Consider the following 25,885-nt stretch of genomic DNA (forward strand, 5'->3'; position numbering starts at 1 on the left):
TCCAAAGAATAGCAAGAAGAGATAAGAAAGCATTCCTCAGCGATCAATGCAAAGAAATAGAGGAGGAAAAGAACAGAATGGGAAAGACTAGAGATCTCTTCAAGAAAATTAGAGATACCAAGGGAACATTTCATCCAAAGATGGGCTCGATAAAGGACAGAAATGGTATGGACCTAACAGAAGCAGAAGATATTAAGAAGAGGTGGCAAGAATACACAGAAGAACTGTACAAAAAAGATCTTCAAGACCAAGATAATCACAATGGTGTGATCACTCACCTAGAGCCAGACATCCTGGAATGTGAAGTCAAATGGGCCTTAGTAAGCATCACTACGAACAAAGCTAGTGGAGGTGATGGAATTCCAGTTGATCTATTTCAAATCCTGAAAGATGATTCTGTGAAAGTGCTGCACTCAATATGCCAGCAAATTTGGAAAACTCAGCAGTGGCCACAGGACTGGAAAAGGTTAGTTTTCATTCCAATCCCAAAGAAAGGCAATGCCAAAGAATGCTCAAACTACTGCACAATTGCACTCATCTCACACGCTAGTAAAGTAATGCTCAAAATTCTCCAAGCCAGGCTTCAGCAGTAGGTGAACCATGAACTTCCAGATGTTCAAGCTGGTTTTAGAAAAGGTAGAGGAACCAGAGATCAAATTGGCAACATCCGCTGGATCATGGAAAAAGCAAGACATCTATTTCTGCTTTATTGACTATGCCAAAACCTTTGACTGTGTGGATCACAATAAACTCTGGAAAATTCTGAAGGAGATGGGAATACCAGACCACCTGATCTGCCTCTTGAGAAACCTGTATGCAGGTCAGGAAGCAACAGTTAGAACTGGACATGAAACAACAGACTGGTTCCAAATAGGAAAAGGAGTACGTCAAGGCTGTATATTGTCACTCTGTTTATTTAACTTATATGCAGAGTACATCATGAGAAACACTGGGCTGGAAGAAGCACAAGCTGGAATCAAGATTGCTGGGAGAAATATCAATAACCTCAGATATGCAGATGATACCACCCTTATGGCAGAAAGTGAAGAGGAACTAAAAAGCCTCTTGATGAAAGTGAAAGAGGAGAGTGAAAAAGTTGGCTTAAAGCTCAACATTCAGAAAACGAAGATCATGGCATCTGGTCCCATCACTTCATGGGAAATAGATGGGGAAACAGTGGAAACAGTGTCAGACTTGATTTTTTTGGGCTCCAAAATCACTGCAGATGGTGATTGCAGCCATGAAATTAAAAGACAGTTACTCCTTGGAAGGAAAGTTATGACCAACCTAGATAGCATATTGAAAAGCAGAGACATTACTTTGCTGACTAAGGTCCGTCTAGTCAAGGCTATGGTTTTTCCAGTGGTCATGTATGGATGTGAGAGTTGGACTGTGAAGAAAGCTGAGTGCCGAAGAATTGATGCTTTTGAACTGTGGTGTTGGAGAAGACTCTTGAGAGTCCCCTGGACTGCAAGGAGATCCAACCAATCCATTCTAAAGGAGATCAGCCCTGGGATTCCTTTGGAAGGAATGATGCTAAAGCTGAAATTTCAGTACTTTGGCCACCTCATGCAAAAAGTTGACTCATTGGAAAAGACTCTGATGCTGGGAGGGATTGGGAGGCAGGAGGAGAAGGGGACGACAGAGGATGAGATGGCTGGATGGCATCACCGACTCGATGCACGTGACTTTGGGTGAACTCCGGGAGTTGGTGATGGACAGGGAGGCCTGGCGTGCTGCGATTCATGGGGTCGCAAAGAGTCGGACACGACTGAGTGACTGAATTGAACTGAGTCGGTTTTCTGTTTTTTTGTTTTTCCTTTGACTTCTAAATAATTTCTTTCTCTAGGACTCAGAAACAATGCTTCCCTAGTGGTTCAGATGGTAGAGTCTGCCTGCAGTGCAGGAGACCTAGGTTTGATCTCTGGTTCAAGAAGATCCCCTGGAGAAGGAAATGGCAATCCACTCCAGTATCCTTGCCTGGAAAATTCCATGGATGGAGGAGCTTGGCAGGGTACAGTCCATGGGGTCTCAAAGCGTGAGACATGGCTGAGCAACTTCACTTTTTTTCTTTCAGCAACAGTAGCCCGTTATGCCTTTTCTGATGCTGGCATCTGAGATGTAAATTGTAAGTCAAAGTTTACAAACCGTTGTTAGCGTTGCTTTTGGCAATGAATTTGTTACCGTGTATGAATAGGTAGGTAAGAAAATGGAAACCTCTTAAAAGAAAAGATTGTTGAAAAGATGGTAGAATGGCAAAATTATGCTGAAGAAATTTCACCTTCTAAAAATTATGTAAATGGCTAGTCTTGAGTGGAACAGTTCTATAATGCCAATTCGACTATTCTATTGATGTTATTTTAAGGAATGTCCAATGTTTAAACCTTCATTTTCTTTTTGAAGCCTTCTCCTAACCTCTGCCTGGTATTAAGTGCTAATGTTTTCTTATACCCTCCTTTCCTACCAGCACTTAAACTGTGTCATACCAGTTGTTCTCAGAGTGTGGCCTCCAGACCAGCATGATTAACATCACTTAGGAACTTGAGGAAAACACAAATTCTTGGGCCTTGTTACAGACCTACTTACTGAATCAGAAGCTTAGGGGTGAGATGCCCTACAATCTTTGTTTTAGTAAGCCCTCCAAGTGGGAGGTGGGAGGGAGGTTCGAGAGGGAGGGGACATATGTATACTTATGGCTGATTATTGTTGATGTATAGCTCCCCAGGTAACACAGGGGTAAAGAATCCACCTGTTAATGCAGGAGATGGCCTGGGTCAGGAAGATCCCTGAAGAAGGAAATGGCAACTCACTCCAGTATTCTTGCTGGAAAGATTCCATGGACAGAAGAGCCTGGCAGTCCCCAGTCCATGGGGTCACAAAGAGTCAAGACTCGGCTGAGCAGCAGCAGCACGGCAGAGCCTAACACAAGGGTAATTGTGAAGCAATTATCCTCCAATTAAAAGTAAATAAAAAGGAAAGTCCTCCAAGTGATTTTGACTTTGAAGATTGAGAACTGTTGCCATATATTAACTATAGTTGTCAACCTTGTTCCCTCCTGGCCACTGTAATTCCTAACATAGTGTCCCAAACTTAGTAGATACTTGATTATTTGACTTGAGAGCACAGGTTTACTTTGTCAGGGCCTGCAGCACCTGACATCATCTATCTGGTAAGAGACTACGTGGGAAGAAGAGACTAAAATGTTTGAGATTTTTTTCTTTTCCTCTTTTATATCACAGCTGCTTGGAAAGTCTGAACAAAAAGGCCCATAAAATATGGGCCAACAAAAGAATAAAGATGTGGAACCAAGGAGGTATGTTTCGGTACTTATCTAGGACATGAGTAATGGGCCTTAACAGTTTTTTCCCCATAGTTCATGCTGTGAATGTAAGCATAGAAACCCTAAAACCAGATTTTAGGGAAGAAACTTTATAGCCAGAAAGTCTTATTGCTATTACTTAAACATAATTTAAATTGCCTTGATGGGACTTTTCTGTGAAGATGAGTGAACCTGATTACCAAGTTTTTTTGAAAAGTTGATTTATTCAGTATAAATATTTGGCCCAGAGTATTGAATCTCTTTATTCCACCATGCATATAAAGTATAGATTCTCCACATTCATCACCTTTGATTTTGTGTGGGCATGCGACTAGTGCCTAGTCAGATCATTCCTCTCCTAAAGCATACTATAGCTTAATAGTAATAAACCAGAATGAAAGAAGGTTAAATGGAGATGTAAGCCACCTGTTAGGGGAACTTGAGAGAATAGTTAAGACTTCGGGGAATCTGGGCAAGCTTTGAGGCAATTATTTTTAAAACTTTGCTTTTTTAAAAAGTATTTTTTCTTAATTTAGTTTGGTTTTTTTTGAAGGTTTGACCAAATGTTATGTTAGAAGCCAGACAAGTGATGTATTTATTAACTTATATTGTGCCTTCTTCCTGGTGGCTCAAACTTCTTAAAAGTGAGATTTGAGTAGATCCAGCACCCATGTTTTGAATGACACAGCTGCCTACTAAGTGATGTTTTATCCTTGTAGGCTAGTGTAGTCGACTTGATTTGTCTGGTTGTTATCGCAGGAGAATTATTTTTCTCTCTTTTAATTTCAAGAGTATACTATTTTGGAGGAAAAATTATGTGGTCCCCCAGTTGAGACCACCTGATGTGAAGAGCCGACTCAGAAAAGACCCTGATGCTGGGAAAGATTGAAGACAGGAGGAGAAGGCAATGGCAGAGGATAAGATGGGTGGATGGCATCTCTGACTCAATGCACATGAGTTTGAGCAAGCTCTGGGACATGGTGAAGGACAGGGAAGCCTGGCGTGCTGCAGTCCACGGGGTTGCGAAGAGTCGGACATGACTGAGCGACTAAACAACAATAAGCATTTAAGACTGCATGGTCTTTTAGGGAAGATTTCATATACCTAGAATACGGTAAAGGAAAACAGTTTTATCTTTCAAGGCCATTTTTCTGGGGGAACAGTCTTTTGTTTTTATATGGTCTGGTGTTAATATACCAAAATATAACTTAAAAAATTCAAAACATGTAGTGTCTTAGTCAAAAGACAAAAGTAAATCTTGTTTATATTGTATAAAGCTCAGAGAGAAAGTCAGTAGCCCCCCAACCCTTTCACTTTGTACAAAATATACTGGAATGTGCTAAATGCTAAATGTGTCTACTTGTCCTCCTATTTTAACTGAAGAAAAAAAGAGATCATTTGAAAAAGATCTAGAAAATACTTATGTAGGGATAAGACTCCTAAGGGCAGAAAATACTCATTTGACTAAAACTTCTTTTAATTGAAAGTCTAAATTTATCTGAACTAGTCAGTAAACTAGCAAAATCCCAAACTCATTGTTTTAAAAGGATTAGCTGGCTGCAATAAAAATTACATCTTAAGAGGAACTAATTCTGGCCTGTTTTAAATTGGGTGTTGGTTCAGCTTAAGCACCAAATGAAGGGCTATAAACTGAAGGGCTCCAAAATCACTGCGAATAAAGTGACTGCAGCCATGAAATCAGAAGACATTTGCTTCTTGGCAGGAAAGCTGTGGCAAACCTAGACAGTGTCTTGAAAAGCAGAGACATACTCTGCTGACAAAGGTACGTATGGTCAAGGCTATGGTCTTACTAGCTTTCACGTACCTGGACTGTAAAGAAGGTGGAGTGCTGAAGAATTGATGCCTTTGAACTGTGGTGCTGGAGAAGACTCCTGAGATTCCTTTGGACAGCAAGGAGATTAAACTAGTCAATCTTAAGGGAAATCAGCCCTTCATACTTGTTGGAAGGAGTGATACTGAAACTGAAACTCCAGTATTTTCGTCATCCAGTGAGAACAGCTGACTCATTGGAAAAGTCCCTGATGCTGGGAAAGTGACGGCAGAAGAGGGTGTCAGAGGATGAGATGGCTGGATGGCATCACCAAAGCAATGGACATAAACTTGGGCAAACTTTGGGAGATGGTGAGGGATACGAAAGGGAGGCCTGGTGTCCTGCAGTCCATGGGATCATGGAGTGTCAGACACGACTGGGCAACTGAACAACAGCAAAGCACCAAGTATTTGAGTATCTCCTAAATACAACAGCCCTAGGCTAGTCGTATAGCCAGTATGTGATTCTGCCTTCCTTCATGAAGGTGTGGTTTGGTTGAGGTAGGAGACAGGGAAGGTTTAAATGAGATGAGGATTAAGAATTGGACTTTAAAAAAGCTAGAACAGGGATTTGAATAGTGGAAGGTCAAGGGGTGACATTTTAATTTATTGATTTTGTTACTTTTTGGCTGTGCTGGGTCTTCATTGCTGCGCGTGGGCTTTCTCTAGTTGTGGTGAGTAGGGGCTATTCTTCATTGTGGTGCATGGGCTTCTCATTGCGATGCCTTCTCTTATTGTGGAGCATAGGCCCCAGGGTGTGCAGGCTCAGTAGTTGTGGCACATTCACTTAGTTGCCCCGAGACGTGGGATCTTCCCGGATGGGGGGATTGAACCTTCGTGCCCTGCATTGGCAGGTGGATTCTTAATCACTGGGCCACCAGGGAGGCCCAGGGAGTTACATTTTGAATTTAACAGAGTGCTGCTGCTGCTGTTAAGTCGCTTCATTCGTGTTGGACTCTGTGCGACCCTATAGATGGCAGCCCACCAGGCTCCCCCATCCCTGGGATTCTCCAGGCAAGAACACTGGAGTGGGTTGCCATTTCCTTCTCCAATGCATGAAAGTGAAAAGTGAAAGTGAAGTTGCTCAGTCGTGTCCCACTCTTAGCAACCCCATGGACTGCAGCCTACCTGGCTCCTCCGTCCATGGGATTTTCCAGGCAAGAGTACTGGAGTGGGTGCCATTGCCTTCTCCGTTAACAGAGTAAGAAAGAATAAAACAGATTTAACATGGGAGTAAACTGACTTCTGCAGAGTTAGAAAAGTAGCTTTGGAGGCAAGTTCCAAACTCAGCTTGTCATGAAAACTATCCTTTAAGTATGGAAGATTTATATGGAGAAGTGATTGAAGAGGGTTGATATCATGGTCATATAGTAAATGATTTGGAGATAGGAGAAAAAGTTGGGGATAAAGAATCTAACTATGTAATAGCATTATGGAGCACATGGTGACTATAGTTCCCCTACAAAGAGAAGTAGGCAAATCAGCCGTCCAGCCCTTTTGTTGAAAAATGAGGATATGAAAACAAGGAAGAATAAAAAACCAAATGAAGCTTGTCATAGGAAAAATACTCTTTATTTAAATAAATAAATACATGTTAGTTCAGTTCAGTTGCTCAGTCATGGCATCTTAAAATCATTTAAGATGCCTGCAATGCCAGCAAGAGTTGTTACCCAAAACTTGACTGTTAAGATTTCCCCAAAGTTTAAACAAAAAACAACTTAATAAATCTTCCATCTGCTGGCTCTTTTAATCTATAACTTCTCCTTCAGTTTTTCTGACCTAAGGGTCGAAGGAAAGCACTGAGATAGTGTCAGTTTGATAACAAGTGTTTTTATGGAAGATCTAAGCTTGATGTGTGTTAATAGCATTTCAAATAGAGTTCTAGACAGCTCTTTCAACAAAGTCTGATTTAAGGCCATTAGGACTTTCACCAGGGGAGGAGGATTTTGAAGAGAAAACACTTTTTTTTTTTTTTTTTAATGGCTGTGCTGTGAGCCACGCGGGCATCCTAGTTCCTGACCAGGGATCAAACCCATGCTCACTGCAGTGGAAGCTCAGAGTCTTAACCACTAAACTTCCTGGGAAGTCCCTGGTTTGTTTATTCTTAAAGAAGAAAAGCTTGTCTAAGAATCTTTGAAGATTTAGAATATAATGTTAGTAATATTAATTAAAAATTTTATTGTTGTTGTTTAGTTGATCAGTCATGTCTGACTCTTTTGAGATCACATGGGCTGTAGCCCACCAGGCTCCCCTGTCCATGGGATTTCCCTGGCAAGAATACTGGAGTGAGTTGCCATTTCCTCCTTCAGGGGATTTTCCTGACCCAGGGGGTGAACCCCCGTCTCCTTGTTTCTCCGTTGCAGGCAGATTCTTTACTGCTGAGCCACCAGGGAAGCCCACGAGTTAAAACTGTGTTAATGTATGTTAAAACCATGATGTTAAAAAAGTTACTCTATGTTTTTTCCAAGACTTATGGTTGTTAGGATGTTTATCATCCAGTCTCCTTTTTTATGTTTCTTGAGTCATTGTAGAAGATGACCAAAAGAGGAAAGTTAGCTGGAAATTAGAACTAGAGAATTAGTCTAAATAACCAGTTCTAGGAGATTAATGTTACTTTAACAAAAATAGTTGATACTACTATCCATGAGGGTAGGCATTACTGGTTTTGTGTTAGTTTCTGTTTTACAGAACTCCTTTCCACCTTCCCTTCCCCATGTGTATCTAATGAGTAACTCCACTGATAGCTCCTCTAACTCTGGCCTGTGCCCTTTGAGTTTGTGTGGCTGGGGATCCTGATCTGGTTCATGTATAGTATGCTAGTTCCTTCCCCTTCATAGCTTTAGGAATTGATTTTTCATACTTCGAAAATCTTACACAGAATTGAGAACCTTGTGTAATCAAGTCCTTGATGGATTAAAGTCCTCAGTGGAGCTTTAGGAGAGTAATGTTCAAAATTCTCCAAGTCAGGCTTCAACAGTATGTGAACTGTGAACTTCCAGATGTTCAAGGCAGAGGAACCAGAGGTCATATTACCAACATCCGCTGGAAGCAGAAGAGTTACAAAAAAACATCTACTTCTGCTATATTGACTACGCCAAAGCCTTCAACTGTGTGGATCGCAACACACTGTGGAAAATTCCTAAAGAGATGGGGATACCAGATCACCTGACCTGCCTCTTGAGAAACCTACATGCAGGTCAGGAAGCAACAGTTAGAACAGGACATGGAACAACAGACTGGTTCCAAATCAGGAAAGGAGTACATCAGGGCTGTATATTGTCACCCTGCTTATTTAACTTCTATGCAGAGAACATCATGCAAAATGCTGGGTTGGATGAAGCACAAGCTGGAATCAACACTGCAGGGAGAAATATCAATAACCTCAGATATGCAGATGACACCACCCTTATGGCAGAAAATGAAGAACTGAAGAGCCTCTTAAAAAGTGAAAGAAGAGAGTGAAAAAGTTGGCTTAAAACTCAACATTCAGAAAACTAAGATCATGGCATCTGGTCCCATCATTTCATGGCAAATAGATGGAGAAACAGTGGAAACAGTGACAGACTTTATTTTGGGGGCTCCAAAATCACTGCAGATGGTGACTGCAGCCACGAAATTAAAAGACGCTTGCTCCTTGGAAGAAAAGCTATGACCAAACTAGACAGCATATTGAAAAGCAGAGACATTACTTTGCCAACAAAGGTCCATCTTAGTCAAAGGTAAGTTTTTCCAGTAGTCATGTATGGATGTGAGAGTTGGACTATAAAGAAAGCTGAGCGCCAAAGAATTGATGCTTTTGAACCGTGGTATTGGTGGACTCTTGAGAGTCTCTTGGACTGCAAGGAGATCCAACCAGTCCATCCTAAAGGAAATCAGTCCTGAATATTCATTGGAAGGACTGACTCTGAAGCTGAAACTCCAATACTCTGGACACCTGATGTGAAGAACTGAGTCATTTGAAAAGACCCTGATGCTGGGAAAGATTGAAGGCAGGAGTAGAAGGGGATGTCAGAGGATGAGATGGCTGGATGGCAACACCAACTCAATGGACATGAGTTTGAGTAGGCTCTGGGAGTTGGTGATGGGCAGGGAAGCCTGGCATGCTGCAGTCCATGGGGTTGCAAAGAGTTGGACACAACTGAGCGACTAAACTGAACTGGAGCCTTAGGAAAAGAATGGAAGTACTCAGAGCCCATGACTACAGCTCTTTTAAAATTTGTAATTGAAGCTTAGGCATCTGCCATGATCTAGTGGCCATCTCACTCAAAGATATTCTATTAGGATAGAGATATTCTATTCTTTATTTCAATAGCTTCTATAAGATGATTTATCTTACCTTTCACAAACCAGCATTTTTGGAGTACATGTCTTAAGGACAAATGAAGAAGAATGATGTGCATTATCTAGAAAGAAGGAAAGCAGGAAGAAGTAACACAAGTAAGTACCAAGCATTTTTATGTTATTGCAGAGAAGGCTAACTGGCAGGAGATTTGAGTCTCCCTCCCATAGTTGTTACTGGAAAAAACTAGAGACTACATTGCTACCTCCCTGACGTAGGTCTGGTCATGTGACTTGTTTTTGCCAATGGGATGTGAATAGAAATAGTCTCTTCTGGGCTGAAGTGGTTAAGAGGCAGCTGTACTTCTCTGTTCTCTTTTTGTGGCAGCTTGGGAAGCCAGGTATGAAAGGTGACATTTAAAAGATGAAGAGCCTGTGTTCTTGAATCACCACTCCTACTGAATACTTGCACTGGATTGTACATAAGGAAATTTCTGTTGTGTTAAATCATGACATTAACACTGTTTGGACTTTCTCTTAAAAGGGCTTGCATTGCTCTAACACACATCTTAATTTAATTTATTTAATAACACATCTTTATTTAATATTAGTCTATTGTACTTTATGGGGGCTTCCCAGGTGGCGCCTAGTGGTAAAGAATTCACCTTCAATGCAGAAGACGCAGGAGATGTGGGTTTGATCCCTGGGTCAGGAAGATCCCTTGGAGGAGAGCATAGCAGCCCACTCCAGTGTTCTTGCCTAGAGAATTCCATGGATAGAGGAGCTTGGCGGGCTGCAGTCCAAGAGTTGGACATGACTGAAGGGACTGAGAAAGCACACATTGTACCTTATGAGGTAGATATTATTCCTTTTATAGATGAGGAAGATGTGTTTGAGCAGCAACTTTCCTTAAGGCCAGAGCAGATAGTTAAACCTAGGTCTGACTTGAAAACCTAGTGAGTTCTCCAATATAACATGCTGCATCTTAGAGAAAAGATATCCTTTGAGATAGGATAAATCCTAATCTTTTAGATTACAAGTTTCAGTTTTTGCCAGTATTTTTTTTTCTATGGAAAGTGACTTGGTATTGGTAGGATAAGAACCTGTTAATTCCTGTATGTGAATCTAATTATTAGACTCCTTTTTACTGGGTTGCCTCTCTAGAGACAGATGAACTTCTCAAATTTACTCTTTTGATTGCTTTGGTGAAGGATTTTGTGGGAGGAGTATTAAGACTTAATTACTGCAAGGCTGCCGTACTTATTGGCTACAGAGGACTTTGAGTCCAAGCTGTCACTTTGTGCTCACTGTCTCACTTTGCTTACCTGTGTTCCAGACATCAGGGTCAGGAATCTGATTGGCAACTTTAGGAATTTTTCATTTGGTTCCAAACTTGGAGAAATAATAACCTTTGAAAGTTTAAAAGGCTGTCTGAAGTATAACAAACAGAAGTTACAGAAGCAGAGTGGAAACTTTTGTTTTTCATTGTTCATTTGGCTAAGGTTTCCATAGCTATGAAATATGGAGGGTTGGGGGGAGGATAATAGAACTCAACTCCACCTCCACTTAGAAAATAGAAAACTCCACTCCAAATAGAAAACTTAACATCATCTGTAGCAGTCCTATTGACACAGCCTCATGTTCTTTGAGCCTTTTGGTTGGAACCACATGACAAGCATTATATTTTCAGTTAGCCATCTTTTTAGCTATCTTTGGATTTTTCTAAAAGGAAGAAGTTCTTATTAAATGGCATTAAGGTTTTGCCTGAATTCCACCCTCCATTCCTTTCTGGAAATGCTGAAGATGTATCATGTTCCAATGTTAAGAACTTTCAGGTAAGTGTGTTCTTTTAAAAAAAAAGTCTTTAATCTTTTATATTCTGAGTTTATTTTTCTCCCTGCATTGACTTAACAGTTATCAGGGAAACTTACCTTTCTGCATGGTGCAAGGTGGCACTGTAACCTGCTGGCTGACCTCCTGTGGTTTGGGTCATAAGGACATACTTTCAAGGCTTCTGACTCCATGAGGCCTAAATAGCAGGAAGCATGGGTTGGTAAAGAAAATACTGACATTTAAGACCAGGTAATCTTGACATAAGTCTATTTTCTGTTCTCAGAAAAAGAGTGATGTAAAAGATATGAGTGTGAAAGAGCTGAGTTGGCAACTGGACGGAGAAGGCAATGGCAACCCACTCCAGTACTCTTGCCGGGAAGGTCCCATGGATGGAGGAGCCTGGTAGGCTGCAGTCCACAGGATTGCTAGGAGCTGGACACGACTTCACTTTCACTTTCATGCATTGGAGAAGGAAATGGCAACCCACTCCAGTATTCTTGCCTGGAGAATCCCAGGGACGGGAGAGCCGGGTGGGCTGCCGGCTATGGGGTCGCAGAGTCAGACACGACTGAAGCGACCTTGGAAGCAGCAAAAGATATGAGTATCTCAAGTCTTACCTATGACAGTTTTAGATAACATAAGACATAGCCTAGCTAGTTAGATAACAGGATTACAGGACAAATTCACTTCTTATATGCCTTGAAAGGCCAAAAATTAGTATTTGTATATATATTATATAACTTGTTTTAAATAGTTTTTCTTTTTACCTTTCAATAGAGTATTAAATAAACTGGCAGGATTCTTAGAAAACTCACAGTATTGGATAAAATGAAGTTTAACACTGTGAGCTAGAAAGTCCTGGAGAAAGCACGGCTGGGGCAGCTGAATCCTTTACTGTTCAGCACTGCTCTTTTCCATCTCTCCACCAAATCTGTCTGAATGAAGCTCTTTTCCAGACATAGATACTACTTGTCAGATAGGTCAGCCTAACCACTTTTGGGGAGCAGGATTTGGAAGAAAGAACATTACTATGTTTAGGTTCAGGCTACTTTATATGAGAACGCCAGTCTGAAATCTCTAAAGTCGTAGGTATTAACACATGAAGACTCTTAGAAGCGAACTAAGAATACACTGTCTCAAATCTGGTGCATTTTACTGCCAATAGGAGGCCTACTTTCCCTTATGGCTAGCTGCCTTTAGCAACTCAGACATGCACTTCAAGGACTCCCAAGTTTCCAGGCAACAGCTACAGCTGAGATTTCTGCAAAGCAGAAACAGCATAGTCTGACTGGGGGGGCTGGTGTGGAGAAAGATCAAGGCAGACTGGTATAAGCAGTTGGGATAGAAAAGTGCCGAGAATAGCCTATTTCATTTCTACTTTGCATCATGCCTAGGGCATAGACAAAGAGCACAGAGCTAGACTGTTAAATGTCAGATTGTCCTGAGGGCATTTAGGTGATTAAGTCTAGGGATTTAAACTCAGGTACCTTTCAGGAACCCAAGGCAAGTTTTTTTTTTTTTTAAAGCTTACAATGCCTATTAATGATTATATTAGAGCCATGAAAACTAATTGTGAGGTGAATTGGCTCCCTGAGTGTAAAGGCTGTTGTATATATAGTCCAATATTATATAGCTGTCTTTAGATTCTTAAAGAATATGGAAAAGGAGCTTTAATACTTAAATGTAGTTGTCAGGTAACCCCAAACCCTTATGTTTTAAATTAATTTACTTTTAATAGAAGGATAACTTCTTTACAGAATTTTGTTGTTTTCTGTCAAAGCTCAACATGACTCAGCCATAGGTATATATATATCCCCTCCCTTTTGAACCTCCCTCCATCTCCCTCCACATCCCACCCCTCTAGGTTGATACAAAGGCCCTGTCAAACCTTTATTTTTAGCAGCCTAGAAAAGTCTGAAGTTTGACTGGATTGATAAGGCTGGTCTTAATAAACAGAGTGCTTCAGAATGGGCCTGGAGAATTGGAGACCTGGGAAAGGAAAGGAAAGTGAAGTTGCTCAGTCGTGTCCAACTCTTTGCAACCCCATTGACTAGAGTGTACCAGGCTCCTCTGTCCATGGGATTCTCCAGGCAGGAATACTGGAGTGGGTTGCCATTTATTGCTCACCTAATTATTGATAGCTGAATATCCCACAGAGAGAGACCAACACTATAATGGAGGACATTTGGTTTAATACATGTCAGACTCAGCAAACATATTCCAATCTTGATGCTAGCTTGCACTTAAACCTAGTCTAAAGGCTCTTTAGACCTACCTTATTCTTGAAACAGTGTCTCTCAAAAATTCAAAGGACAGTGTGACTTGAAGAGGAAAACCCTTCTGTGTGGTAAAACAAGGCAAATAGCTGAAGTTTGACAAGAGGGAAAGCACAAGTACCCTTCAGTCAGGTGATGTGAAGCAACTTTCTGTTCGAACTACCCAATTCCTCTTCTCCCACTGCATGTTCTGTGGTTTCTCAGAAGTTTCAAAGTTTTTGATGTCATAGTTAAATCTTGAGAAGTGATTCTCCATCCCAGTTGTGTGTGCATGAGAATCACTGAGTGGTTTTAAAGTGACAGAGCTTTTGACCCCACCCCAGAACTATAGGATTGGAATCTTCATGGATGGGATCTGGCTAACTGTGGCTTTAAAAGAGTTCCATGGGGGATTCTGATTTGTAGCCAGGGTTACTAGGCTCTGCTCTGGGGTAATTAAACAACTCTTCAAAGTGTGCCACCAGTTTCCAGCAGAAACTGCCACATAATGTTTCCAGTGAGTTGCATTAAAGATTACCTGTTGGCATGATTAGTCTCACATTTAAACCTGGCCTTTTTCTTTATGGGGTGCAAAATAGAATTCTGCAGACAGCAACATAAGCTCACTACATGTTAAAAAAAAATTATATTTGGTCTTTCTAATCCAGGTTTTGAGCCAAATATGTACGTATGCCATGTCGTACAATTACCTGTGTATGAGGGGCTGCTGCCATTGTACAGATTAGGAAGCCAACTCAGTGGTGACAGATAGCCTAAAGTTACAAAACCAGTGTTTGAGTATCATTATTAATATTATTTGACGTAATACTTGTCAAGCACTTGAAGGACCTGATACGTAGTAAATAACCAAGTCATCACTTTACAGGCAGTAACTTATTTAATACACACAATACACCCAAGAAGTAGGAACTATTATCAATATCATCTCCATTTTGCATTCAGAGAACCTGGATCAGAGCTGCTAAGCAATAGAGTTGGGATGTGAACTCAAATTACCTGGCTCCAGAACCTGGAATCCACTGTACTCAATTACTTTGAGCTCAAATTTCAGTCTGATGCCACAATGTAGACTCTTCCCATATGTCAAGTACAGGCAAGTAAGTGTTTCCAGGCTCTAGCCGAGGTGGCAGCATAATATGAAATAGGCAATTAAAAGGTGAAAAGTAATTTAAGTGTAAAATATGTGATATAGACCAAGTGCTGTAAGAGTTCAACACGGGCTGGACTTTGGATTGTTTGTGTTAGCTCCAGAAGACTGACTAGGAACTCAGTTTAGCAAGAGGGGAAAGCATAGATAAATGGGAAAGGCAGAAATGAAAAATAAACATAGGACACTGACAATAGACTGAGAACTTGGTCTCCATTCAGTTAGGACACACTAGGGGACAGCAGAATACAAGACGGGCTTGGCATGGAGTGTCTTCAATAACATTTTTAGGAAGAGGATAAGAAATGCAAGTGAGAGGACTTCCCTGGTGGTACAGTGGACAAGAATCTGCCTGCCAATATAGGGGACACCCGTTGGATCCCTGGTCTGGGAAGATCCCACCTGCCACAGAGCAGCTAAGCCCAAGTCACAACTGCTGAGGCCCACACACCTAAAGCCTGTATTTGGCAACCAGAGAAGCCACTGCAATGGGGAGTCTGTGCACTGCAATGAAGAGTAGCCTCCTCTCGCTGCAACTAGGGAAAGCCTGCGCACAGCAGTGAAGACCCAGTGCAGCCAAATAAATAAACTAAAAAAAAGAAAGAAATGCAAGTGAGAAAGATCCAATAGGAACTATATTAACCTATAGGGAGGCTGCTGCTGTTACATTGCTGTTCAGCTCCCTAGGTATTGGTGTCTTTCTGCCTGCCCTTTATTCTCCTCTGTCAAGGTGAAAGACCAATAGAACCCTCGCGGATCTCTTTAGAGAAATTGAGTTTCTTTGGTAACAGCAAGTGATTCAGATATCTGGGGCCACTATCACCTTCCACTAGGCCCATAGCCTTCTAGGGACTCAATTGCAGTAAATAAACTGGAAGGCAGATTCTATATTCTGAAAATGCAAAGCCTATCTTAGAGATATTTGAAATTTTATTCCATCTTCTTGTTTCTTTGAAAAGGTTTTGGGAAGGAGGTAGATATGAAGACAATTCTGTTTGATTTAGAATTTTCTGAGGACATTCTGCTTTTTGCTTGAAAGAAACTTGAAAGGGAGCTGATTTTCTTGATAAGGCCTGACTTGGAATGGCAAGAATATTTTAGTGCTAAAATTTATCTAGTCTTCTAAGATTTAAAGTCTGTCATTAATTTTCCCTCATCTCAGTTAATTTCATTCTTCTTCATGGGACCTGTTTCCCAGTTTAGTCTTTTTTCATGACATTTATTGTATTATTTTTCAAAATAAAATAGATTTTACTTTTTTGGCAGCACTAGTTCTTTGCTGTTGCATGTGGGCTTTTCTAGCTGTGGCAGGTGGGGGCTACTACTTGCTCTAGTTGCGGTGCTCAGGCTCTGTGTCTCAGGGACTTCTCTTGCTGTGGAGCACTGGTTCTAGGCCCCTGGGCTCAGGAGTTGTGGTGCACAGGCTTAGTCGCCTTGCATCACACGGAATCTGGATCAGGGATTGAATGGGTGTCCCCTGCACTGCAAGGTGGATTCTCAACCACAGGACTCCCAGGGAAGCCCCTAATTTAGTCTTAATAATTCAGCAAATAAATCAGCATATTTACTGAATGGCTACTGTGTCTAAGAGGTGGTCTAGATCAGTGTTTCTTAACATGTGTCCAGTGGACCATTTGCACCAAAACCTCCTAGGGTACTTGTCAACTCAGACTTCTAGACCCCATTGTAGACCTACCAATCCTGAATCTCAGGAGACAGGGATTGATCTTTCTTAAGTACCCTTAAGAATCATTGTACTTAAGTGGTGATGCTCAAACCTGAGAGACCATTGAAGTTAACCTGGAGAGCTTGTTAAAACAGAGTGCTGGACCCTACCCCTGCTTTGGATTTAGTAGGTCTGGGGAGTGTGTGTTAGTCGCTCAGTTGTGTCTGACTCTCTGTGACCCCCATAGACTGTAGTCTGCCAGGTTCCCCTGTCCATGGAATTCTCCAGGCAAGAATACTGGAGTGGGTTGCCATTTCCTTCTCCAAGGTCTGGGTTAGGACATGAGAATTTGTATGTCTGATAAGTTTTTAGGTGATGCTAATGTGACCACCCTTTGAGAATCACTATACTAGAGCATTGTGAGGGATGTGAAGAAGTATCAGATGCAATTCCTGTCATTAAGGAACTTATGATGTAGTTGGGGAGATAAGACATACACTTAACAATAAAACAAGGAATACATGTTATATATAATGTTTGATATTGAATAGGGTAGTTTGGAGGAGTTGGGATTTAATCTGGGCCCTGACAGGTGGATAGTCCTAAGGTTCAGGAGAGAATAACAGGCATTCTTGCATGTGTGTATGCGTGCTAAGTCACTTCAGTGGTGTCTGACTCTTTTCGACCCTATAGACTCTAGCCCACCAGGCTCCTCTGTCCATGGATTTCCCAGGCAAGAATGCTGGAGTGGGTTGCCATTTCCTTCTCTGAGGGATCTTCCCAACCCAGGAATCGAAACTGCATTTCTTATGTCTCTTGCATTGGGATGCTGGTTCTTTACCACTAGTGCCGCTTGGGAAGCCGAGGCATTCTTGATGGGGAAATAGAAGAGGGAAAGTATAAAGGTGGATGGGACTCGGGTAGTTGGTACTTGTTTGTCTGCTGTGGAGCTTTATATAGGACATTGTTGTTGTCTAGTTGCTAAGTGATATCCAACTTTTTCGACCCCATGGACTATAGCTCTCTGGGCTCCTCTGTGGGATGTCCCAGGCAAGAGTACTAGAGTGGGTTGCCATTTCTTTCTCTAGGGGATCTTCCCACCCCAGGAATTGAATCTGTATCTCCTGCATTGGCAGACAGATTCTTTACCATTGAGCCACCTGGGAAGCCCCTTATAGGACACTGCTGCTGCTGCTGCTGCTAAGTCACTTCAGTCGTGTCCGACTCTGTGCGACCCCATAGACGGCAGCCCACCAGGCTCCCCCATCCCTGGGATTCTCCAGGCAAGAACACTGGAGTGGGTTGCCATTTCCTTCTGCAATGCATGAAAGTGAAAAGTGAAAGTGAAGTTGCTCAGTCATGTCCTACTCTGGAAGGCTAAGGCCGAAAAGGTTGGTGCCAGACTATGAAGAGCCTTGAAAGCCTGCCCCTCTCCCCTACTCCACTCATTTCACAGTCTTACCAAAAATCCTGCAGAGCTAGAAAGAGGAAGTCTCCCCTGCTGAGTGTGCAAGAGGAAGTATAGAAGATTCTGAGGGCCTATGAGGCATAATGACTACTTTCAGCCACGAGCCAATTGTAGAGGTAACAGGAAGACCAGCGCACCAACCAGGCTGGGTGCCTCCGCCCAGAGGGTGTCACCACCCTAGCTGAAAGTGTTTGGGGAGATCAGGCATTGCTGTCTGGATGCTCCTCTCTCTCAGTGGCCATCATGTCTTTGACCTCTGCATACCAGCATAAATTAGCAGAGAAGCTCACTATCCTAAATGATCGAGGTCAGGGGGTCCTCATCCGGATGTATAACATCAAGAAGGTAAGTGTGGGCAACTGGACTAGCACTAACTATTCCAGCAGCAGGAGGGCGGGGACCCCTGAGACCAGCAGGTCCAGCTGTTAGACTCCCTTGTCTTTCCCACTGGTTTAACTGGCCTTCAGTCCCTCAGATTATATAGGACAGCTGGTGCTGAGAGGCAGAAGGGGAGGCTTGTCTTCAGGGCTTCCGCCTTTTTGAGTATGATTCTCACCCCAAAGAGAACGTCTGCTTTCTGCTGGGGGTAATGGTGGGATGAGAAATAATTATGTTCCGAGTAGCCTGGATAAAAGTCTGGGTCTAGAATCCATTTAGTGCTGGCCCCCACACTCTGAAGGAATCGAGCTGGGTGTCTGGCAAAAGTTTTTAAATGGAAGTACTTTCCCTGAAAGGAGAAAAATAGATAAGACATTTGGGTTAAAAAAAAAAAAAAGAGTAACTACCTTTGAGTTATTTAGCGTTTGAGACAGGTCTCACTGTGGTCTTATATGTGTGTGTTTAGATAGGAACTGTGGAATTGGGAGAGCTGATGACAAGAGGTGGGCTAGTGCTGGGTGTAGCGAAGTTAAGAAATAAAGATGGGTGGGAGTGGGGTTTCTGGGACAGAAAATGAGGGATTTGGGGGAGGGGACCTCGGTGCATTTCATAATAAAACAAATCACTGAGATACAGTTTCATCTCCATGCCTCCTATAAATGCCCTTGGGATAAGATGCTTATATAATGGACATAATTATGACACTAATTCTCCCACGAAGTCTAACTCCCGAGCAGCTGCTTTTCTCACTCCTTCCGGCTTCGGCTGAGGGGTGGAGAGAGCTTCCTCTTTGTGCCGGGCCCAAGCAGACGTTAGGCTTTATCCAGCAAGATGGTTGGCTTAATGTCCTGGAACTTTTTCCTGACCTACTCTTATTCTTTTATAATTAATACTCAGATCCCCTTTCCCTAAGAGAGATTGTGTAAGAATGCACAATGTGGGAAGAGGTATGTTTCCGAGGAACAGAAGAAAGGGTTGATAAACATAATGTTATTTATCTGTGCAGACTTGTTCAGACCCCAAATCCAAGCCCTCTTTCTTACTGGAAAAGTCCATGGAATCATCTCTCAAGTACATCAACAAGAAATTTCCCAACATAGATGTTCGAAACAGCACGGTAAGAATGATGTCCCTCTTCTGTCCTTTCTCCAAAATAACTGGGCTTGAATGGTTCAAGCTCTCTTTTGATGGCCTCTCTGAACTTGCCAGAGGATGGAGTGGCCTTTTTTTTTTAGTTTTCCTAAGCTAAACCACAGGGCTTCAGGTTGTTGTAGTCTTGAGATTTCTGAGATAAGATGAGATTCTCCTAAGGGTAACCTGGAGCAAAACACTGACCCTATTCACAAGAACACTTTGTTCTTACTGAGAAGGAGAGCTCTATTGATGTAGCAGTTGCATATATTTTACTGTTGTTCCTGGTCCCCATTCAGTGTTTTCTTGTTTATTGTCTTAGAGTTATGCATCTAGTGGCATATACCTTACTTTTCCCTTATTAAATGTTACCCCTAGATTTCTTACCATCTTACTTATAATATCTTCTCATTTAGCTACTTTTGACTTAGATATGAATAGTAAACCACTTTGGCTGAAAGAGACCTTGAAATTTCCTCTCATTTAGCACTCTATATCTAGTCAAGATTACATGCAACCATCCTGCCTAGATAGAGGATATTCTCTCCGAAACGTCAGAATTTGGAGATTTTCCAACTTCCTCTGTCTGCATATTTTAACCCTCTTTAAGGATGTTTTAGGTATAACCCCTGTTCTCTTGGGTTGCTGTGATCACTTGTCTTCTTACTTTGTTTCTTTCTTTTTTTTTTTTAATTTTTATTTTTACTTTATTTTACTTTACAATACTGTATTGGTTTTGCCATACATTGACATGAATCCGCCGCGAGTGTACATGAGTTCCCTAACATGAACCCCCCTCCCACCTCCCACTCCATATCATCTCTCTAGATCATCCCCATGCACCAGCCCCAAGCATCCTGTATCCTGCATCAAACATAGCCTGGCGATTCGTTTCTTACATGATAGTATACATGTTTCAATGCCATTCTCCCAAATCATCCCACGCTCTCCCTCTCCCACTGAGTCCAAAAGTCCACTCTACACATCTGTGTCTCTTTTGCTGTCTTGCATACAGGGTCATCATTACCATCTTTCTAAATTCCATATATATGTGTTAGTATACTGTATTGGTGTTTTTCTTTCTGGCTTACTTCACTCTGTATAATCAGCTCCAGTTTCATCCATCTCATTAGAACTGATTCAAATGTATTCTTTTTAATGGCTGAGTGATACTCCATTGTGTGTATGTACCACAGCTTTCTCATCCATTCATCTGCTGATGGACATCTAGGTTGTTTTCATGTCCTGGCTATTATAAACAGTGCTGCGATGAACATTGGGGTACACGTGTCTCTTTCAATTCTGGTTTCCTCGGTGTGTACGCCCAGCAGTGGGATTGCCGGGTCATAAGGCAGTTCTATTTGCAGTTTTTAAAGGAATCTCCACACTGTTCTCCATAGTGGCTGTACTAGTTTGCATTCCCACCAACAGTGTAAGAGGGTTCCCTTTTCTCCACACCCTCTCCAGCATTTATTGCTTACAGACTTTTGGATCGCAGCCATTCTGACTGGTGTGAAGTGGTACCTCATTGTGGTCTTGATTTGCATTTCTCTAATAATGAGTGATGTTGAGCATCTTTTCATGTGTTTACTTTGTTTCTTTCAGCAACAGTTAGGACCAGTACAGCGGGAAAAATCTGAGATAATTAGATACCTTACCAACTACTACCAGTCATTTGTGGATGTTATGGAATTTCGGGTGAGCTCTCTCTAGTCCAAGTACCCAATGTCTGGATGTTCATGTATGTTCCTTATTATTGTTTCCTTAAAATATCAGATGTATTGATATGGAAGGATGTCTAAGTTGTATTGTTAAGTGGAAGTGCATTGTAGCATAGTGTATGATACAGTTTTATTTTTGTTTTAAAAGATACATAAATATATATGCACATAGTGTTAGTATATATGTAGGAGAGATTTGGGATATTATACATCAAGCTGTTAAAAATACCTGACTTTGGAGCTGGATTATTATGATTGGCTTTAATTTATTATATTATACATTTTTTTATTCTTTGAGTTAAAAATTTAAGTATTTTTCTCCAAAATTTTATTACAAATCTACTAAAAAATTTCAAGAACAGTACAATGAATATTGGTCTATTTTCCCCCTGGATTTCCTGATTTTTAATATTTTGCCATGTTTGCTTTTTTTTTTTTCCCTTGAACCATTTGAGTTGCAGGCACCATGACATTTCTCTCCATAAATACTTTAGGATACATCTGCTAAGAACAAGAATATTTTCTTACATAACCTTAATGCAGTTATTGTACTCAGGAAATGTAAAGTTGCTACAATGTTATAGTTATAGCCCATATTCACATTCCTCTACTTTTCTTAAGGATCATACTTTGAATTCATGATGTTATATCTCAGTTGTCGTGTCTCTTTAGTCTTTAATCTAGAATAATTCTCAGTCTTATATTGTCTTTCGTGCCACTGACTTTTCTGAAGGGTTCAAACTAATTATTTTTCAGAATTTCTCTCAATTTGAGCTTATCTAATTATTAACAATGTTTGGTAGCATAATATATGGATGATATTTTATTTGAGTTCTAAACAATGAATATGTACTATTTTGTAGCCATAAACTGTAAAAAAAAAATTTAGTGCTTTGTTTTTGAAGGGCAAATTTATATGATGTTTTAAAAGTCTTAGTAAATATACTTTTAAATGTAATAATTTTAATTCTAGAAATTTATCTTAAGGAAACAATCAGAAGTGCTAAGGTATATATACAAGAATGTACTCTCTTGCATTTCTATTGCATTATTTATGATAGTGACAACTTGATAATTGATATGTTCAATAACTAGAGGCTTAATTAAAAGTTCAGAGTATGTGTCTATAAGTGAATATTATACAGCTGCTAAAGATGATACATATTTATATTACTTGGCATGGGAAAAATGCTCTTCACATGCTCTTTAGTGTTAAAGCAAATTACAATGTAGCTTAACAGAGGAGATGTCCCTAAAATGTATATTTACATAGATAAAAATACATATGAAGAAGCTTAGAACTTCTTTGTATGGTGAGATTATGAATGGTTTTAAAAATGAGTTAAAATTATGTTTGTATTTTCTGATTTTCCTACAATGAACACATTATTTATATATTTGAGAAATAATACAAATTTTAATCATTTGAGCCATGTAAGTTTGTAATGGTATTACAGTATTTCTTCAGGTAGTACAAGAGTATGGAGCCCTGCTTTGGGTGTCCTAGGGAGCTAATGCAGGCTGGTCATCAGATCATGCAATGAAGATAGAAGTGGGGACACGGAAGATCATAAGTTCTGAAGGAGGGTCAGGTCAGAGGTTATTCATTTGAAATTGAGAGTAATGGTTAGGAAGAATGTAGGCACTGGTGTAGGTAGTAGAAGAATGCTGGAAGCATATTAAAAAGTTTTTCACTAGGAGTCCAAAAGATACCTTCTGGATGCTGCAGTGGTAAACTTCTGAGCCCAAGGAGTTTAGTACAGCTCATTCAGGGCTGGAAGGGAAATAGAGATACAGGTATTATGTGTTGTGAAGTAGGTAGGCTCGGAATCAGATGGACCTGGTTTCAGCTCTCAGCTTTATCACTTATAAACTATATGACTTTGGTAAGAAACTCTTTGAATCCCAGTTTCTTTATCTGTAAAATGGGAAGTGAGATTTACTACATGGGGTATTTGTAAAAATTAAATTAGACAACACATTGAAAACACTTAACACAGTGTTTAGTGTATAATAGAGTAATTGGCCAACAGATGTTAAATCTATTCCTTTCTGATTCTATCTTTAAGTATAAAATCTGGGTAGTGACATTGGTTGTGTGAGTGGCTGGAAGCAAACCTCAGCTATATTATCCCTTGGGAATTTGGTTGCAGCAGGGAGCTGTAGACTGGCCCTCCCAGCAAAGGAGGTAGCATAGACCTAGACAGAGGTCTTGAGGTCATGTAGTACAGACAGAAAACCATGGGCTCTGGGTTCTAGTTCTGGTCCTTACTAGCTTTGTGATCTGTGGTGAGTTTCTTAACTGTTCTCAGCCTCAGTTTCCCTGTATGTTAATTTAGATACAGCCTTTTGGGGAAGATAACTTGGAAACATTTTTTTCTCATACATTTAATAAATTTGACAAATGTATACACCTGTGTAACAGCCAGCATAAAATACGAATAATTTTCATTGACACAAAGGTTCCCTGCACCTTTTTATCCTTAGTCAATCCCAACTTATCCTGTCCCAGGCAACCACTGATCTGCATTCCAGATTAGATTTTTCTTTTTTAGAGGTTCATACATGTAATTAGGATCTATACACCATGTTTTCCTTTGTGTCTGGCTTCCTTCACTCAGCATAATATTTTTAAGATTTATTTATGTTTTACATACCTGCAATTCATTTCCTATTTTTGCTGAGCACTATTTCATTGTATGGATACAATCTGTTTATCCATTTCCCTGTTGATGGACTTCTGGATTGTCTCCAGTTTTTGGCCAGTATGCATAAGTTGCCATAAACATTTGAGTACAAATAATTGTGGGGACATATTTTTCATTTCACTTGGATAAATAATCTAGAAGTTGAATTGCTAAATCATATGGTATATACATGTTTAATTTTATAAGAAACTGCCAAACTCTTCTCCAAAGTCATTGTTCCATTTTCTCTTCCCATCCACAATATATCAGTGTTCCTGTTGCTCCACATTCTCATCAAACTTGCTTTTAGTTATTCATGTCATCCATGGCCATGTGCTGTGTGGTATGTAGACTCTTAGTTCCCTGACCAAGAATTGAACTCATGCTTCCTGCATTAGGAGCAAAGTCTTAACCACTGAACTTCCAGCGAAGTCCCTAGTCATTCTTTGTTTGTTTTTTTTGGCTGTGCTGAGTGGCTTTCAGAATCTTAGTTCCTTGACTAGGATTGAAGCTGGGCCACTGCAATTAAAGTTCCAAGTCCTTACCACTGGACCTCCAGGGAACTCCCCAATTTTAGTCATTTTAATGGGTGTGTGGATCTGCCTGCCAGTGCAGGAGACGCAGGTTCAGTCCCTGGGCCAGGAAGATCCCCTGGAGGAGGAAATGGCAACCCACTCCAGTATTTCTTGCCTGGTAAGTTCCATGGACAGAGGAACCTGGCAGGTTGCAGTCCCCTGGGTTGCAAAGAGTCAGACATGACTGAGCACTGCATTGCACTGGGTATGTAGTGGTATTTTCTTGTGATTTTAATTTGTATTTTCCTGATGATTAGTATTAATGGACATCTTTTCATGTTCATATTGGTCATTTATATGATATATTTAAACTTTTAATTTTGTGTTGGGGTATAGCAGGCTAACAATGTTATGAGTTTCAGGTAACAGAGAAGGGAGTAAGCCATACCATTTTTATATTTTTAATTGTAAACAGCCTATCCAAATCTTTTGGCAATGTGTTTTAAAAATAAAAATATATATACTCTTTGATCTAGTAGTTCAACTTGTGTAGAACTGACAGTATCAATGTGCAGTGACTAGGGCATCAGTTGGGAAAAGACGGAATGAATTGGTCATATCATGGACTACTATGCAGCCATTAAAAAGAAGGGCATTAGGGCTCTACTTGAGGACTTTTAGCAGGTATGATTGAGTTAAAAAATGGTAATAAGAGTGTGATATTATCTCATTTTTAACACAAATGATTTTCAAAAAAACCCTCTCTCTTTTTCTCCCTGCCTGAATAGAATTATATAAATAGGGTGAAAATTAACAAAGGATATACTAGGTTGTTAAACTTGTCTACGTGAAGGTTGGACAGGATGTAGAGCGGGTGCTGATTTCGGGGAGGAGAGAAGCATCCACAGTAAAACTGCTTATTATTTAGGCAAAATTAGATATGAAAAGGAAAGAATCCCTCTCACACTGGAATGAGGGTTAAATGAAGTATATGCAGATAACCTAGTAAGTACTTAGCATATATTGTGGTAGGTGATCAGTAAGTAGAAACATGTAGAAAGTTTGGTAGTATTCCCATTTGTTAAAGAGAACAGGAGATAGAATCAAAGAACAGACTGATTTGGGGATTCATCAATTTAAAAAAAGGGGGTCCTGATTTTTGGTATTTTAGAAACAAATGATTAGATAATCTGCATTTTGTAACCTTTTGTGTGTGTGTGTGTGTGTGTGTGTGTGTGTAGAAAGAGGGCGCTGGGACAATTAGATGAGGGAAGGCGTGCACAGTGTCACAGGGACCTGTGCCTGTGGAGACATGGGCATCCGGTAGGGTAGCCTGACAGGGGCCCACCGACAGCTTGTGGAGGAGGAACTTCCCGAGCTCAGCAAGCCTCCTGTACGTTAGTCAGTGGCTCCTTAGGACCTCCAAGGAAGAGAGCCTTTCCCTCAGATCCCGGTAGTACATGTCATCTTCTCTTTCTTCTTCATTGATTCTCATCTCCAATTCTACCTCCAGGATCATGTGTATGAACTTCTCAACACCATTGATGCCTGCCAGTGCCATTTTGATATCGTAAGATTCTTTGCAGTTCTCTTCTATCCTAGAGCCATGGAAATGGCCTCTGTTGGGACATTGTGG

At 40.8% G+C, this 25,885-nt stretch overlaps 1 protein-coding gene across 1 annotated transcript in view; it reads left to right on the plus strand.

The window, feature by feature from the left end:
* The first annotated feature begins 18,012 nt into the window (after window positions 1-18,012).
* Window positions 18,013-25,885, plus strand: part of NCKAP1L (NCK associated protein 1 like) — a 44,933-nt gene continuing 37,060 nt past the window's right edge. Inside the window, exons 1-4 of the mRNA XM_040234263.1 lie at window positions 18,013-18,162; window positions 19,202-19,312; window positions 20,932-21,024; window positions 25,763-25,819. Of these exons, the coding sequence (XP_040090197.1) occupies window positions 18,061-18,162; window positions 19,202-19,312; window positions 20,932-21,024; window positions 25,763-25,819 (363 nt within the window). The 5' untranslated portion in view covers window positions 18,013-18,060. The remainder of the gene's footprint in view (window positions 18,163-19,201; window positions 19,313-20,931; window positions 21,025-25,762; window positions 25,820-25,885) is intronic.

The sequence above is a fragment of the Oryx dammah genome, unplaced genomic scaffold (assembly GCF_014754425.2).
Source record: "Oryx dammah isolate SB20612 unplaced genomic scaffold, SCBI_Odam_1.1 HiC_scaffold_29, whole genome shotgun sequence".
NCBI classification, from domain to species: Eukaryota; Metazoa; Chordata; class Mammalia; order Artiodactyla; family Bovidae; genus Oryx; species Oryx dammah.